This window comes from Haliaeetus albicilla, chromosome 9 (genome assembly GCF_947461875.1).
Source record: "Haliaeetus albicilla chromosome 9, bHalAlb1.1, whole genome shotgun sequence".
Taxonomy (NCBI): Eukaryota; Metazoa; Chordata; class Aves; order Accipitriformes; family Accipitridae; genus Haliaeetus; species Haliaeetus albicilla.
This window is the reverse complement of record NC_091491.1, coordinates 43,944,757-43,957,819: the sequence shown is the minus strand read 5'-3', so window position 1 is coordinate 43,957,819 and position 13,063 is coordinate 43,944,757. Positions and strand designations below refer to the sequence as shown.

At 46.7% G+C, this 13,063-nt stretch overlaps 1 protein-coding gene across 2 annotated transcripts; it reads right to left on the bottom strand.

The window, feature by feature from the left end:
• Positions 1-3,122: 3,122 nt before the first annotated feature.
• Positions 3,123-12,838, bottom strand: CLRN1 (clarin 1). Of its 2 annotated transcripts, none has more exons than XM_069792982.1 (3): positions 12,155-12,838; positions 5,478-5,591; positions 3,123-4,614 (listed from the first exon to the last, which is right to left on the bottom strand). In XM_069792982.1, exons 1-3 carry the CDS (start codon positions 12,471-12,473, stop codon positions 4,349-4,351), a joined length of 699 nt encoding a protein of 232 aa, XP_069649083.1. In that variant the 5' UTR covers positions 12,474-12,838; the 3' UTR covers positions 3,123-4,348. The 2 variants fall into 2 exon arrangements, with proteins under 2 accessions (XP_069649083.1, XP_069649082.1); XM_069792981.1 differs by having other exon boundaries at positions 5,478-5,657; positions 12,155-12,824.
• Positions 12,839-13,063: the final 225 nt, after the last annotated feature.

The following is a 13,063-nucleotide window of genomic DNA, read 5'->3' as shown; positions in this document are numbered from 1 at the left end:
CAGCCAGGGCAGCTGACCCAAACTGGCCAAGGGGTATTTCATACCATGTTAAATCATGCCCAGTATATAAACTGGGGGGAGTTGGCTGGGGGGGGAACCGCTGCTCAGGAACTAACTGGGTGTAAGTTGGTGAGTGGTGAGCAATTGCGTTGTGCATAATTTATATATTCCAATCCTTTTATTATTGTTATTGTTATCATTATTAGTTTCTTCCTTTCTGTCTATTAAAATGTTCTTATCTCAACCCACGAGTTTTACTTTTTTTTCCTGATTTTCTCCCCCATCCCACTGGGTGGGGGGAAGTGAGTGAGTGGCTGGGTGGTGCTTAGTTGCTGGCTGGGGGGGAACAGTGTCCTGTACCCCGCTCTCGTGTTTTCCAACAGGCATGGCATCATCGTGTCAATAAGGTGCTTGACATTGTGTCTTCCTGCAGAATGCCAGACTGAAAGGTGGTTTTGCCCATCAAGTCCACATAACTCGGTGCGGGTGGTGATGATGAATTCAGGCACCAGGACAGCAAACAGCCCAGGCCCTGGCTGCAGGAGGCAGAACCCCCCCCGGCCTGGTTCGGCAGTTGGTCTGGAAAACCGGAGGGAGGACGTGGCACAGAACACCCCGTCCCTCGGCCATGTGCAGTGCCCACACCACCCTGTCCCGTCCCCCCGAGGGGCTGGTTCCCCTCTCCCCTTTTCCCACCTCCATCCAGGCTGGGCTGTTCGTGAGCCTGCCCGGTGCCCCCCCAGGGGAGGATGAAGTTCAACCTCGGGGCGATGGCAGCTGAGTGACACCCCTGTCCGTGTGCCACTGCCAGGCTGGAGGGGACATGGACCCACACCTCTTGGCCTCCGACGGGAACAACGGCTGGCGGCAAAAATAATGCAGTTAAGAAATTAATGAAATTTTGCATTTCCATGGCAGCTTCCGTCTCCAGCTGTCAAAGCCCTTTCCCTAGAGAGACAAGTGAATATTGGCCCAAGGGGAGAAACCCCCACTTGTGTCAACAGGGCTTTGGCACAGACCTCTCCCCACTTCTCCATGACGTGGGTAAATGCTTTGAGATGTCAGAGGGGAAGCTGTGAAGCTTAATTAACTCCTTCCCTAGCGCAGTCTCAGCTCTGCAATAACTTGGGGAGGAGAGGCTCCTCGCTGGGGCAGCCGCACCGGCATTTCCGCAGCCGGTGCTGAGCATCCCTCCCGTGTCAGGCAGCGGGGGGGCATCCCTTGGCCCACCGCTCCCCGGGCTCAGGCCGTGAGGCGTCTGGCTGCAGTGTTGTCGTGAGCATTGCTCCCGCCGCGCTAATGCCTCGACTGCTGCACACCATGGGGTCTGGCTGTGGTGTGTCCTTTCTTGGCTGCGCTTTATGGAGCTACGGCCGCAGATTTCAGTGTGGGCGTATCGCTCGTGCCGTTGCAGGGAAGTCGACTAAGTCTGTTGTTCACGCTGTTTCCAAGTGATAAATGATCTCTGCTCGGGGTAGTAACTTCGACAAGAAAACCCGTTAATGGGGATACGCTTTAGAAGGGTCCGCTATGGGAGACAGCAGTGTGACCTGAGGATCCCTGCGCAGGGCAGTCGCGGCAGTGGGGTGCAATACAGGTCCAGAGAGCACGGCGAGCTCCACACCTGCAACACCGTGCTCGTCTGCTCGCGCCTACATCAGCATCACAGGCCAGTGGTCTAAGCCTGGTACACACCCCTGTATATATACTTACTATAGATCTATTTGTATTTATATGTATGCACATTGCATGCATACACACATACAGACACACATACATCCTAACTTTTTATTGGGATATGAAAAAAACTGATTTTTTTCGGGAACCTTCAAAATATATTTATATATTTCTCCTCACTATACAAATTTTGTTGTTTTTTTAAAGCATGAAATATGCTAGCCTAGAAATGAAACAAGGCAAAACTTCTCTAGCTGATGCTCATTGATTACAAGTGAGCCACAGGGTACTGCTGGTGCTCATCCAGGAGTGCAAGCTGAGCACGTCATGCTTGCTCTGTTACTTTTAGCTGGTCAAACACACAAATATTGCCTCAATTTTGTTTTGCTAGAAAGAAGTTGTTATGTTTGCCTTAGGAACTGGATAAGAATGCAAATAACAGCTGGCCTCATGCTTGTGAGCGGGGTGGGATGCGGGGGGAGCAGTGGAGCCAGGCTCTTTGGGATGTGGTCCCAAAAACGCCTGGACCCTGAGTCAGGGGCTGCTCTCTCCTGCACACCAAAAGGGGTGGGAACGGGTTTATAGCATGTCTGAGCTGAGGCAGGTCTGGGCAACTCCATATTTCACACATAGGGGCCAGGTCCTTCTTCAGGACTGGCAAGGATCACTCAGAAAGACACACGCACGTGAGCAGCCTGTACGCCCGATCCTGTACGCTGCTGATTGCCAAAGCTGCCACAGAGCTGCAAAGCAGAGCAGCTTCATGAAATGTCAGGAACGAGAAGGATGGAACATTACTCCTCATTATTTGCTGTATAGTAAACAATACCATGAGATGTAATACAAATTATGCATTAAGAAGATACATTAACATTAAGAAGAATATGCATATTAATAAGTCAAAAATGATGAAAAAAAGGCTGGGGGTCGTGGCAACTGGCAGTAGCCTTTACACATTGTAAAAATCTAGGGAGATGGGGTACAGCACGGGGAGGCTGAGCTGCTCTGTGAAACTGTTTGTGGAGTAGGGCTATAGTTGACAAACATTTTACACAAACCCCAGCAATGTTTTGCCATTTGTAGTAGAAGTATAAAAAAATGGCATAAAAGTCAGTGAGGTCACCTTGCAGGTTGCTAGAGCCTGAAGCTTATGGTTTCCAGAGGTGAGTCCTAGCAGGCACCTGGGCCTGATTCTCACCACAGGTGAGTCGATGGATGCTGAGTGGGATTGCTCCTCGCCTCCAGCTGTGCAGAAGCAGGCTGCAGCCCCTGCAGATAAATGGGCGGCTGGGGCAGCGCCTGTCCTTTTATGTGTCTCCTCTTGTGTTTGCTCTGAACGTTGTTTCTGTGTCCTGCAAGGAGCGCCTCATCTCCAAGGTACCCATGTAATCCCGCAGAGGTAGTGTTTGGTGGCATAATGCTCTTTTCATCTCTCTGTTCGTGACTGGGCTGAGCGGTCTGGTTGCTTTAACTGACTTGCAGAAGTTTAATCATGTAGGGGATGATGTGTTGGTCCATTCTGGCTTCCTGCAGGCCTTGAGGTAGAGAACCTCACGTATTTCTTCATCGCTCTCTGCTGAGCTGCAGCATGCCTTGTAAGCCTGTCTGTTGCTGTCCTTTGCCAAAGGTTTTGACTTTGTTTATTTGTATTGTTTGATGAAAGAGAGTTTGCGGGGCTCTTTCCTGGGCAGGGCTCTTCATGCTTCTGACCGTGAGGCTTTGGGAGGCTGTAGTGCAGCGTGAAGGGTGCCTGGTCTCACTCCTGTCCCTTTGCTCTGGGAAATGCTCTTTGCTTTGGTGCGTTGCAGAGGGGTTGTTCAGCAGCACCAAGCCAGGCTGCCTCCTCTCGGACAAGCAGGAGTGTGTTGCATCTCCTCGACATCCTGCTTTGCTGTGTGTTGCTCTTTAACCGAAATCACGAAGCCCCCAGCCACAGTGGTGGCACAGGGAAATGAGGGCTTTTGGGACTTCAGGGTCAAAGGGTTATAATTTGGTTTGTTAAAACTAAAAAAACAAAAGAGAGCTTTATGGCCAGAAATGATCACATTGCCATGCATGTGATGCTATGTTAAAGTGTTAGTGGTGGGCTCAGGTGTTTGGGTTTTGTCCTGCAAGCACTTGCTATAGCGTTCTGTTCCTCCTGAGCGCTGTGCTTTTGAGACGGAGCCTGATATGTGTTACGAGCAAAGCCCATATGCTTTCTCTTCTCTTGTTTGATGTCTGTAGCTCTGCTGGGTGTCCTTGTTCTCTGCTGTCCTGACACGGTAATAACTGCATCCTCGTCTTCACAAGGGCTAAAGGGTGAAACTGCTGCTGGTGATAGTGTGTGCCTCTACTGCAACCCACTTATTTTACTTTCCAGATCCTGTTAAATGCTATTGATATTCCTAGGGTTTTTTTAATACCAGCTACTTTTCAAGTAACTTGCTGGAAAAAAAGGCAAATGTCTTCATAAGGGCTTACCCCAAGAAAGAGAGGGTATTTTGATCTAGACATTACCAAGTAGCATGTCATCTTTTGTTTACTGCATATGCCATATTGATGTTTATTTGAAACCTTCACTCTTTTTAACTTCTTTAGAGCTAATCATTTACAAGTTAGTACATCTGGTGGTTGTTGAATGTAGTAGAGATGAACCTCTTTGCTTGAAATGTTCTTAAATTATGTAATTCTAATACATCAGGTCAACTGCTCCAGTGATTGTCCCTGAATCTTTTGATTTTGAAAAGGGAAATTGGAATCCAGCAAAACGTATTAGCAAGGCGTTCAGGAAGTGCACCAGGGAGCAAACCAGGATGATCCAGAATGAATTTGCAAACTGTTCACTGTGAGTCTTGAATGTAAAACTTCCCTCTTTGAAATTAGCAATTTTCTCTGAAAGGTGGTGGATTTTCACTTCTGAAGAGAAGAGAATCATGATGAGGCAACCACAGGAACCTGAAATGGAGGGGGAGATGCTCATCATCTTGGCCATCCCTGCAGCAAGGCCATGTGATGTACATCACAACCAAATGCCATATTGATAGTGTTATTATGGCTACTGTAACTTAGCTTTAACAGGGATTACTTTTAGAATCCAAGCCAATGGCTATAGAAATTGGTAAGCTTTTTAAATTGAATTTGGCTTAGGACGAGTAATATTTAACACGGCTGCTTTAGTGCCATGATCTGGCAAGGTCTCTGTGCTCTTTTTCAGCTTTAAGCTGTCATTGTCCTAGTGAACATAACTGAACTGGCTGCATGTTTACAGATAAATATGTACTTAAGTACTTCATTACATTATGACTGTAATACATGTTACTTTGTAAAGTAATGGTAAATGTTCTTGTCAGCTAAGCCAACAACACAGAGAATGGGCTTTACCTTCTCTAAGTGGCAGAGGGACGGGAATGGTCCATCATCCCTGTTGGCCATGTTTTTTCAGAGACCGCTTTTACAGTGTCAGCCCAGTGCCGGGTCCCTGGGGCTAGTGGGCACCATCCCCGTTTTCTGCCAGCTTACGCAGAAGAGCCAGAGCTGCCGGGGCTGCCTGCCACGGCCTCCTGCAGCCGCCCTCCCGCACCCATCCCACTGCCCGCCCTCGTGGAGTAGTTCAGTGTTTTATCTCTTAACTCTAGTTTGGAAAAAATGTGTTTTGATACAGCAAAATCATCTGCCTTTCTGCCTAGCTCTGTTTTGCCAGTTTAGAGTCAATGCAGCCACAGTCCTTAATACGGTCTCCTATGCCGATTAATCGGTTGTGGCAAGCAGCAAACACGGACGGGCATTAGCCTGGTAGCCCAGGGTGGGGTGGTACTTACAGGCAATGAAGCTCCAGAGGTACAACCCGACGGGGCCATGCAGAGTTTCGTAAGGGCTGCCAAAAGCATTCAACATGAAGAAACCTGCTCCCACCAGAGCAAAGATGATCAGTACTGTACCGAAGAGAATGACACTAACATGGATACTTGCAGGGATAACTTTGAGCAAATCTGGAAAAACTAAAAACAAAACAAACAAAACATTATTATACACATTAGGCAAAATTGTTTCAGAAGTCAAGCCAGGGATTTCTTGCTGGTTTGTGATAATTGTTTTAAATCACAGTCTTCCAAATGCAACCAAAGGTGAAAGTGAAATTATTAACTAGAAACAGGTTTTCATGGATGTTTGGAGGCAGAGGAATTTTGTGATGCTCAGAAGTGTAGACTGGCAAGGAGAGAACGACCAGCTCCAGGGAAAGCCTCTCCTCCCCTTCCCGAGGGTATTTCCCTGAGGGTGTTATTCCCCCTGCCCTGGCCGTACCCCGTGCGGGATGCGGAACGGCACCTCTGCAACGCCGCTGTCCCTGCCCGGCATCTGTGCCGGGCTCTGCAGGGTGCGACCCCCAGCACCTCCAGCTCTTTAAATGCTGGGGACCTGATCTGGCTCAGCATCCTCACCCCGGTGTCTTGGCAGGCAGAACAAACTCTTCTTCACCTGTAAGCACTATTCAGGGCAGTGTGAGGTTTTGGGGGTTATTCATTCCTCAGAAACCAGATCATGCAGATGCAAGGTGGAGGGTAATGTGCCTACCATCTGCCAAGGTGGTATTTGGTCCTTAACGTGAATAGCATATACTTAGAAAAAAAAATTGGAAGCTGTATTTGGGGAAGCAGGTCCACCTTGCACCGGTCTGCAGGATGGCATGAAGGGCTACCCACAGTGCCTGTGTTACTTTTTTTTCCATTCTGTTTCAGAGCCGTGATTCCACTGCTTTCATTTATACAAATGTACAGTGCTGTTTAGCCAAAATTCTATAGGTGTAAACTTGACAAAAAATATGTGGGTTTTCTTCTGAAATCTGTAAGTGAAAAGCTCTGTATTTTATTATGAAGAAGCAGTAAATCATTAGTGAAGCCATGATGCTGACACACTGGCAGGTTAAGCATGTTGTGCACTGCATGTTGCTGGGAGACACTCAGGGCTCCAGGAAGGATTGATATCTGGGGATGATAATGTGTGAAGTTGTTTATAGTATGGAGACTCCCTGTGAAAATCCATCAACAGTTATTGCCAAAGAGATGTGTAGACATGTAAAAGGATCGAAGGTTTCTTACCTCCTATCCTTTGGCACTTTTCTATTTTTAGAAAATAGAAAAAAAACTTGGTATTTTGACAAAAATCCTTAAAAATAGAAAAAGCATGTATTTCTGTACATACATTAATCTCTTAAATTATTTTTAAAATGAAATACAATACTGAAGAGGGAAAAATTCATAAAGGTTACATCAAAGAGTTATTTATTGAACAGAAAAAATAAAAAGCGTGCAGTTGCGAGGGCTGGTGCTGTGCCCTGCCAGCTCTCCTCCTGCCGGCGGGTGAAATGCCGGTTATTTGCAGCGGAGCTTTGCTCCGTGGAGTTGAGAGTAAGAAGGCTGTTGCTCGGTAGGTGCAAATACTGCATCTGTTACACCGTTAATGGAACGCTTTCATCCACATGCTATTTAATTCGAAGTTTCCCAAAGCTGGAAACTATCCCATCAGCTGCCTTTGCCGCTGTATCCCTTGCCCTGGTCGCTGCCCCACGAGAGCCCACGGAGCAGGTCGGTCGGGTCGGCCGCCGCGGGAAGCGGCAGCCGACCAGCGTGTGCGGTTTTGCACTTGGAGTTGGTGGCTGCTGCCTGGCAAAGCGCTGCCCGATGGGCTGAAGGCTGTGCTGAGTTCCAGCTATGTAACAGCCGGTGCGACTATGTATGCAAATATTTAGGGATACTTTATTTTAAATATTTTAGTGTGGCTTTTTAGCCACTATTTCAAATTGCGCTCCTGCTTAGCTAGGGCACAAGGGGATAGTCAATCAGACTCGGTACGAGAGAATAATTTTTAATCATTCATGTTTGTTTGGCAACAACGGGTATTTTAGAAGGAATCATCAAATACACTTAACTGCTCCTGATCCACAGGGGCACGATTAAAGTGGGGGTAATAATGCCTCAGCGCTGCCTCGCTGCAGCTGTAACGTGCAGAGAGTAAAAAAGCCTCACATAAATTACTCTACCTTGTAAAATGTTTACCAGCAAGCAGTTCTGCAGCTTGCCACGCAGTAAACAGAGAAGCAGGTAATGTGGTGTCAAGTCATTTCATCTCCCTGACTAAATGAAAGGGAAATTAACGAAGCAAATGTTTGCAAACTATTCTTGAAGCTGTGTCACATAAATATCACCTGTTGTGTTGTTGCTGGCTGGGAGCAGAGAGGGGCACCCGATGCCTGTGGGGGACCGTGGCCCGGGGTGACGAGGGGGCACGCAGAGCCCTGTGCCCACCTTCCATGACACGAGCGCTCGCACCTTCCTTGGGTAACGGAGGATTTGGTAACCCCGGGCTCTGCTCTGCCGGACCCCCTTCCCTGGGGCATCCCCCCGCCTGGGTCCTGGCGCAGGGAGCTTGTGGCTGTCAGGTCTAGACCAGGAACGCAACCGCTTGCTGTCTTTGCACGTGCAAGTGCTGAATATAGCAAAGCTACCTGTTTGCTAAATTCACCTATCTGCCTAGAGGAAGAATTTACCTGCATAAAAGGTTACTTCTGCTGATGGCTACTTAATTGTCCAGTTTGGCCACTGGTACTTAAATTCCTTATATCATCCTAGTAAAATGCAACACATGTCTTAGAAACTAGACCTTGTGTTTGTTGGACTTTATATTACGTAATTCAGATATTTGCAAGTGTAAGAAGCAGTTGTACTGTTAGTGGGGGATAAGGTACAATTTCACTGTTGTACCAGTCAGGCTAGCCAACAAAAAGGCTGAAGAATCCCTGCCTGTGCAGAATTTCTACAGGGAATAGCATTAGTTCTTGCGATGCCACCTGAAGTTTTGGGAGAACTTGTGTATTTAATAACAGAATTTTGTATTGCTTATTTTAAGAAAGCATGCTACTACTTTGTATTGAATCTTTCCCTTGGTACCTGCATTTATTGTTGTTTGTCATTAAAATTTTATATGTGACATATCAGGAAAAAATTAGTTCCAGCAGCTATGTTGTCTTGAAAGAAAAACATTCCTTCATTGTAATGAATGAAATTGTGTGTTAGGTATGCATGCCAGTGACCTTTAGAAAATGAACTGCTGACCCAGAAACTGATGAGAATCAGCAAGAGCAAATGAAGCAGAAGGCTTTCCCCAGCTGAACTGGGTTTGCTGGCAGAGCAAATTCATTTTACAATTAAGAGAGATATAGTGGTCAGAGGGGAGCATTTAATGGGAACAAACATAGAACTAAATCATTTAGCCTATTTTCTGTGCCTTTTCCTCTGAGACATGCTAAAGTGCACTTCAGTGCATTAAACTATGGATGTGTGTATTGTATATGGTTATCCTGCTTTCCAGGATGCTTCCAGTGAGTTCCCGAGAGCCCCGACTCGGATGGGAAAGGTCTGCTGCAGCCCCGAGAACGTGAACCAGCCTCCTTCATTAAGTGGTCTCTGAAGTGAACGCTTCTAATAGAGGCATATTTTGCTAAGCCACCCAATCATTGTTTCTAAATCTAAATCCTAATAAAGTAAGTGTTGCAATTGCTTTTTAATCTAAATAAAAGATGATCTGAGAACAATTTGTGAGGACAGCAGTGCTTCCACCCTCAGCTGTCTGTGAGAGCTCACAGAGGCAAAGCCTGCCCTGCGGAGTGCTGTGATGGGTACAGCTGGGCTTGTGAAACTATTTAGGCTGTAACTGGGATACATCTCAGGTAGAGGCAGTGCCAAAGCTCACCTCGTAGCATTACCTTTTCGGAGTGCTATATAAAGGATGCCAGTGCAGGCAAATAAGACTGACAAGACGGGCTTGTACTGTTGTGAGTGAGACCTATTGAGATATTTTGCTATTAATGCTTGCCTTGTATGGAAGGAGAATAAAAGGTAAAAGAATTCTCTACTAAGCAAGCTTGGGTTCGGTTTTAGGTCAGTCAAGACTCTTGGGTTGTGTTTCCAACCCCAGTGACCTGCTAGCTCTGCTGCTGCAAGTGATGATGCCCGATGGGCTGGGACACATGGAACAAGGCTGCTCTCTCCAGGGAAAGATGCTGCTCCATTGCAGGCATGTCGGCAGCTTCGCTTCTGCCTCGAGGAGTCTCGGGCATAAGGTTAAATCCAGCCTTGATTTCAGATCCTGGGAACAGGCATTAAGCACATGCATCAAACCTCATTTTCTCTGTCTGAAAATGAGAACAGTGATATTTACTGATGAGTGAATTACTTTTTCAATCTTTTCTTCTTTATGCAATTCCTGAAAGCCTTGGAGTTCTTTGAATATGTACATTAGGCACTGGTATTAAAGAAGTTAATTTTTAATATTGTCCTGTGCAGTAGGATTCTGCAGCTCTGTATGAACACTCAGGTTTTGTTGTTTGTTTATTTTTTTACCATTCCAAAGTGGATTGTTTAGCTGTGACTAATTGAAAACTTCACATTGTATTACTTCTGTTCTTTGGTTACATTTGTGTTTATGTGTTCAGTTGAAATTATACTTGTGAATGCAAGTTTGGTAAACATTTGGATAGGAAAGCTTGGTTACATGAGATTTCTGTGAGTGTGGATGGAAAGTGTATGGGCATAGTGAGAGGAAACTCTGTAACCCTGGAGAATTTTTGGTTGAAAATGCTCTGCAGTACTTGCAGAGATCCAGAGCTTACCTGTATGTAGCATTGTATGATATTTAAAAATACGTGATGATTGATGTAGTTAAATCATCACAAACAAGCTGCATTTTTGTATTCTCTCTTGTAAGTGTAATATTAATTCACACTGCCCACAAAATTAAAATTCTTTGAAGCTATTGCTACAATCACACTAGCAGTATATTAAAATATTTCAGCCACAGCAAGATGAAATGTACAGATGGGAGCCTGAATGCAAGCCACCTCAATGAAATGGTTTAAAAGTATCAAAGTAACAAATCCGTGGAAAGAAAATAATGAGAAAGAGAAGCCTAACGGGCTGTCTCGACTGTGGCTTCTCTGATGTGGGGGCTGTCTGCTGCGGCGGGGTTCAGTCCTGCCTCGAGCACGGAGCCGATACGGACTAGGAGGGACGCCCCGCTTCTTGCTGCGTGCCGAGGTCGCTGCGGGCGACCTTTCCAAAATTTCACTTGCACCAAACTGGCCACCGATCCATTCTGCTGCTGCTGCTCTCCCTGCCTGGGGAGATCCCTGGGGGGGCCGGTGCGAGCCCCGGGGCTGCTCAGCCGGGCTCCGTCCCACGGCCGGGAGTTGCGGGAAGTGGGGCGCGCACCGGACCGGGGGGACGGGGATGGGGGGGACGGCCCTGGCCTCGGGCTGCAGCTGCGTCTTGTCCTCGCTGTACAGCAGCTCAGCTCTGCCTCGCAGCTCCGTCGCTGCGACGAACCCAGACAAGCATCTGTCACGGGGCTGCTGATCGCTAGCGGCTTTGTCGGCTGTGGTTCATAACAGTTTCACCTACAGCGGAGAGCTAATTCCTTGGGGTTTAGCGGACCCCTCCGAAAATTCACTCCAGCCTGTAACCAGTAGGGCGGAATAGCTGTGTGCTGTGATGGTGAACAAAGCGATTGAGAGGAGAACTTCAGCTGTATCAATGGACTAGTGATGGAATTTAATTAGAGATGGCAAATCTTAATATTATATTAAATTAATTTGGTCTACTACTTTGGAAAATTATTCTATAGTAAATAATTTCTGATACCTAATCTGGTAACCTTATCTTGCCTTAAATGACTCAGGGAAGGAATTTACCAGTGCTGTTGTAGCAGAATGCTTCTAAACTGTGTTTTGTAATAACTTCAGGTGGCATATTGCACATATAACAAATGGCTGTTTGTTATCATCTGTTTAATGTGCTGCTATAGATACAAAGTGTGTGTTCACTTGATCATTTAATTGATCTTCTTACCCTTGAAGATAAATAGGTTATGAATATTACATGTAAAGCAAAACCACTGCTAACAGTCTTTGACAAAATTCTGTATGTCAGATACCAAGTTCAACTTGCAGATCAGCCGACTGAACATCAGCTAGCACCAACCAGCCGTTCTTCCAATTAATGCAGCAGGTTGCTAACTTTTTGGCTGCTTTGTTTCCCAACAGCAGCCAAACCTGTCTTTGCCCTAGCTCTTTCATGAGATTTCTGCTAGTTTAGTTCGTTCTTTCATGAAGGCACAGAGGATGTAATGTTGACACAGAGGAAGATGACAGATTAATTGAAAACCAAAAATATTCTTTTTTTTATAGTAGTAGTATAAATCTTTTGAAATGTAGGTATCTGTGTAACAAACATAGATTGTTGAAAATGTTAGCGTGGCTTTACTAGTGTCAGAAAATAAGTTATTTGAACCTGAAGATCAGAACGCTGTAACGGCAGCATTTGCTTTAGAGTATTTCATGCTTGTTAGGCTCTGTGTATGAGCAAGGGGACACAGGCAGCATCTCCCGGCTCCCCTAGCCATCAGCAGTGCAGCGTTAAATAATTCAAATGCCATTGTTACTCACATGAAAACTGGATAGGTCTCCCCCCGAGCCCACACTGCCTCACACGCTCGCCGTGGAAAAGCCCATACTGGATTTCGCCAATAAACTTCTCCAGCTCCTGGCCAGTGGCGTTGACGAGCAGGGCTCCTGTCTTGCAGAGTATCATCCCCTTAACCCACCGCTGCATGCCGATGGCTGCCGCGGTCCCCAGCGCACAAGCAAAGCTCAGCACCCCGGCTATGCAAAAGATAATTTTCTTCTGCTGGGCTGGCATGGTGGTGTCCAAAGTCCTCTGAGGGATGCAGTTTTCAGCGAGGCAGTGACAACGAATTCTTCCCATAAGTGTGGCAAAGGGCCGAGCTCCCCGGACAGAGCCCCGGGCGCCCAGCCAGCCCTCTCGCGGCGGGAGCCCTCTCCTCGGAGAGCTTCGGCAGCGAACCTCCGCGAGGAACACGTTTCCTGAAAGATGCTGTGAAGGTTTTTCTTCCCTGTCCCCTTCTGTATCGCTCCAGCTTGCACACTAATGTGTTTAAATAAGCTGAAAAATCGAGCAGTCCATCAAGTGTTTCAGCGCATCCTCTGTGTCACTTGATAACTGGGGTTTAAGATGACAGAAGGAGTCTCTCTGTAATTTGATGAATGCTCTGCTCTTCCCAGCCCTGTCTGATTGGGCGAGCGGGGCATTTCAGACAGGCTTGGCTGCTGTATCTGATCACCTGCTCTCCAAAAAGGAAGTTTTCAGAGGGTTTTATTTTTCTGGGTTTTATTTTTCCTGGTTTTCCTCTAAAGCTAGCAATGCTGAGCTGCTCTGTTCTTTTTCTGGTTTTTGGCGGGGGGGGGGGGGGCATTTTTCTTTTTTGCCGTTGTTCCTAATGTGATGGCACAGGTAACGCACAGTACCCCTGCGAAGCCAGGACACCCCCTCAGCAG

Coding starts and splice junctions, on each gene's coding strand:
- CLRN1 (XM_069792981.1), bottom strand. CDS start 12,473: ATGGGAAGAATTCGTTGTCACTGCCTCGCTGAAAACTGCATCCCTCAG. Junction 5,658..12,154: donor GAGACCTATCCAGTTTTCAT/GTGAGTAACAAT, acceptor TTTTGTTTTTAG/TTTTTCCAGATTTGCTCAAA. Junction 4,615..5,477: donor CCTCTGGAGCTTCATTGCCT/GTAAGTACCACC, acceptor CCTCCATTTCAG/GTTCCTGTGGTTGCCTCATC.